The 3,590-nt window shown below is 51.0% G+C and overlaps 1 protein-coding gene across 1 annotated transcript in view; it reads left to right on the top strand.

Moving 5' to 3' along the window:
* Window positions 1-3,197: 3,197 nt before the first annotated feature.
* The window catches only part of DPY19L1 (dpy-19 like C-mannosyltransferase 1), a 96,721-nt gene continuing 96,328 nt past the window's right edge, over window positions 3,198-3,590 (top strand). Inside the window, exon 1 of the mRNA XM_049642289.1 lies at window positions 3,198-3,588. Coding sequence (XP_049498246.1) covers window positions 3,438-3,588 — 151 coding nt within the window. The 5' untranslated portion in view covers window positions 3,198-3,437. The remainder of the gene's footprint in view (window positions 3,589-3,590) is intronic.

Below are 3,590 nucleotides of genomic sequence, written 5' to 3'. Positions count from 1 at the left end.
CAATGAGTGGTTGTTCTGTTGGGTTTCTGTGTCTGTAATCTGTCTGCCTTGGCCCAGTATTTCTACAATGTCACATAAGGAAGTACCTTCCTGGTACATCTGTAACTCTTGAAAAGCACATTAAAGGTGGCTACTAACTATAATGCTTAATCCATATTCATTATAATCTTGAATTGATTCACTGGATCATCTGTGCACAACACAGTTTTTAAAATGCAGCTTTCAGTTTGTCTTTTTTTTTTTTTTTTTTTTTAAAGCATCCACCACTGTGTGGCAGGCACTGGCCTAAAGATACAGATATGAATAAAATGCATTCCCGGCTCTTGTGAATGTCACTGTGATAAATGCACAATGAAATCTGGCATGTAACCTTCCATGACTGTTCTAGTTTCTGTTCCACCACCCATCTCGTGTGAAATATGCTTCTCGGGGTGGGGGGAGGTTGGGATGGGGGCAAGAGGGTCAAGAGGAGATGCCTATTATTTTATCCAGGCTTAATGACCCACCCATGGGCATCATTTGTAAAGCATGTGTGTGAAGCAGGAAAACTCAGGGGAGGTCAACTTCTCAGATAGTTGAGAAGCTTGAATCCCACCCAGTGTAGTACTGGTCCAGAGAGCACACAGCTGTCCTTGTTTTTCTGTGCTCTTCTCCCCTGCATCTTCATACCCATTGGAGACTGTCGGCCTTAGGCTCTGGGAGGACAGAGGACCTGCCATCCTCCTTTCATACTGGCCACTGATTTGAACATTTATTGAGAAATTACTCTGATGGAAGTAAGTTATATACATTGTATTTAATTTTTATAAACCTGAAGGGTAGATATTTTTTATCACTCCCATTTTAGGGATGAGGAAACCAAAACTGAAGAAGGTCTAGTAAATTGGCCAAGGTCACAGGGCTGGCACACGTCAGAGCAAAGGCTGGTACCTGGGCCTAAAGTCACCATGTTTTTTTTGCCCAATACTCCATACTGCCCCTTGCTGGGATTCTTCACTTGGTCTCCAAACAAAGAAGAGCTCTCATCAGCACTGGTGGAGTTTATAAAAACCTACCGGGTGTGTCTTAAATATAGGTGTCTCTCTTTTGATTAAAAAAACTTCCACAGCCAGGTTCTGGGTTAGGCTCTGTGGGACAATATGAAATTGAATAGAAAAGATTGTCCTCTAGAAAGTTGAGACTGTGGGAGAGGGCTGCAACAAGGTGACTTTCAAGTGCACTACAGAACACAAGGTTTTGAATTATCATTTGATTATGTCATTTCCTGCATTCATTTACTCATTCATTCATTCAACAAGTATTTTCTCTGGTGAAATGGTACCAGTTAAAGGGATACAGTTCCTGAATCCAGCCTCCCATGTATAGGAGGAGACAGACAAGCAATCCAGTAGATGAAATACTGAACCTCGTTTTCCATGTGTTTTTCCAATCATTTAAACAAAAATCGGTCAATGAATTATTTGTATTACCTTTAACAGACATTGAGTTAGGTCCCCCTTTCTTTCTTTCTTCTTTCTTTCTTTCCTTTCTTTCTTTCTTCTTTCTTTCTTTCGTTTATTTTTGAGAGAGTGCAAGGGAGAGGCAGAGAGAGGGGAGACAGAGGATCCAATGCAGGCTCTGCGCTGACAGCAGGGAGCCCAATGTGGGCCTTGAACTCACCAAACTCACCAACCATAAGATCATGACCTCAGCTGAAGTCAGATGCTCAATCAACTGAGCCACCCAGGCCCCCTGAGTTAGGTTTCTTTTAATCTAATCGGTAATGATTTAAAAATTAATCCAAGAGGGCAACACTGGATCCATCTGACACATTGTTTTAGAATTCAAGCATTCCCTGCTATCCTTTTGTTTTTTGAAAACTAGTGCCTAAAAATAGTTGTTCCCTGCGCCAATAAAAACAACAGCTGAAAATCCTAATTCACAAAATATAGAGTATGAGGGATTATCAATTAGCATGACGTTTTTTTCCCCTTACAAAAGAATTCATTGTCTCTTAAAAAGGCCTAACAGTGAAATGTATGCATGTATTAACTTCCCTAATAAAGACATCGCTCAGTGGAGAAACTTCACGGTGAGGATCCATAGTCTATGAAGCCTCTGTAATTACAATACAGATAAATGATATGATTTACATGACTTACAAATGATATGATACGATTTACAAAATTGGGACTTAAGGACAACTTTTTGGAACAAGCCCACTGGACACCGAAAGGAAGGGGACCTGCCAGTTAACCATACAGCTGTAGAGCTTTGTGCACAGAATTCAGGAGAGCGGTGGGGTGGAGGAGGAGGGATAACTGGGTTTTGCTTCCTTTTAATTCCTTTACTCCCGCATTCCGCTGCTACGTGAAAGAAAATACGTTCTTGACTAAAGTTTTGTCTTTTATCAGCAAATAAAGTTTCTCTAAGTCACAAGGTTGCAGCACTTGAAACTAACAGAACATACTTGTTGATAATCTTTCCTTCTCGGGCCGTTCAATTTTGTCACCTTCCAGCCTGGGCTCCCCCCCTTGGTTTTCAGTTTACGGTTGTAACGTCAGGCACACACTTGTGCCTCGACGCTTATCACTCCCCCTGAGACACTTTGCTGCCATTTTAAGTCGAGTTGCACCGTTGGTCGCATCAGCGGAGGGAGGTGCACTGGGCAGCATTCCCAGATGCGAAGCCACACACTGTGGAGTCAGTGTGAAACCGCAGCTTGACTTTTATCCCCTCGCTTTCCAGCGGCGGGGCCACCGCGCCTGCAGAGCGCGTGCACAGCGCCCCCCCTTGGTCGTTCCCGAGCGCTCCTCCCCCGCCCAGCCCACCCCCGCGACCAGCCGCCTGGGCCACGCGGGCTTCTTTGGGCTCCACGCGCACCCTTAATCGGGTCCGAAACTTCGCCAGAGGCTCCCGCCCCGAAAAGGCCCTTCCTTCTTCCCAACCACTCCCAGAGGGAGGGACGGCTGCTCCCGGAAGGAGAGCACCACCCTCGCCCCAACAGAGCCCGACGCGAGCCACCAGCAGGGCGGGGGTCCCGGGGCCACGGCGGGGTCGGCTCCCCTTCCGCGCCGGAAGTCCGCGCGTGCGCGCTGGCCGGCCGGGAGCGCGCGTCCGGCGCGGAGAGGCGGAGGGGCGGCGGGGGCGGGGCCGCGGCCGCTCACAGGGTGTCCCCGCCCCCGCCCCCCGGCGTTCCGCGGTCGCCGTGACAACCGGAGCGGCAGCAACGGCGGCAGGAGCGCGAGTCCGGCGCCGCCTCCCGGCCGCACCGCCAAAGCAAGCAGCCGCCGCCCGGCCTTGCTGCTCTCCCCGCCTCCCGGCCCGCGGGGAGGGAACGGCCCGCCCTCCGCCCGCCTGCCCGCCGGAGAGTGAGCGGCGCCCGTGCCGCCCCGCCAGCCCGCCGTTCCCCGGCCGCCGTTCGGGCGCGCGCAGCGAGCGGGAGCGACTATGCCAAGATGGTCCTGCAGGCGCGGAACAAGCACCGGGAGGCGGCCCCCAAGCCGCCCCAGCCGCCCCGCGCTTCTCAGTCGCCGCTGAGGGGGGCGCCGGACCCCGGCGCCGGGGAGCCCGGGCCCGAGCGCGCGCCTCGGTCCCCCGGGCGCAAGGGC

This window comes from Panthera uncia, chromosome A2 (assembly GCF_023721935.1).
Source record: "Panthera uncia isolate 11264 chromosome A2, Puncia_PCG_1.0, whole genome shotgun sequence".
NCBI lineage: Eukaryota > Metazoa > Chordata > Mammalia > Carnivora > Felidae > Panthera > Panthera uncia.
Note: the sequence above shows the minus strand (reverse complement) of the source record. Positions and strands in the feature narration are given on the sequence as shown.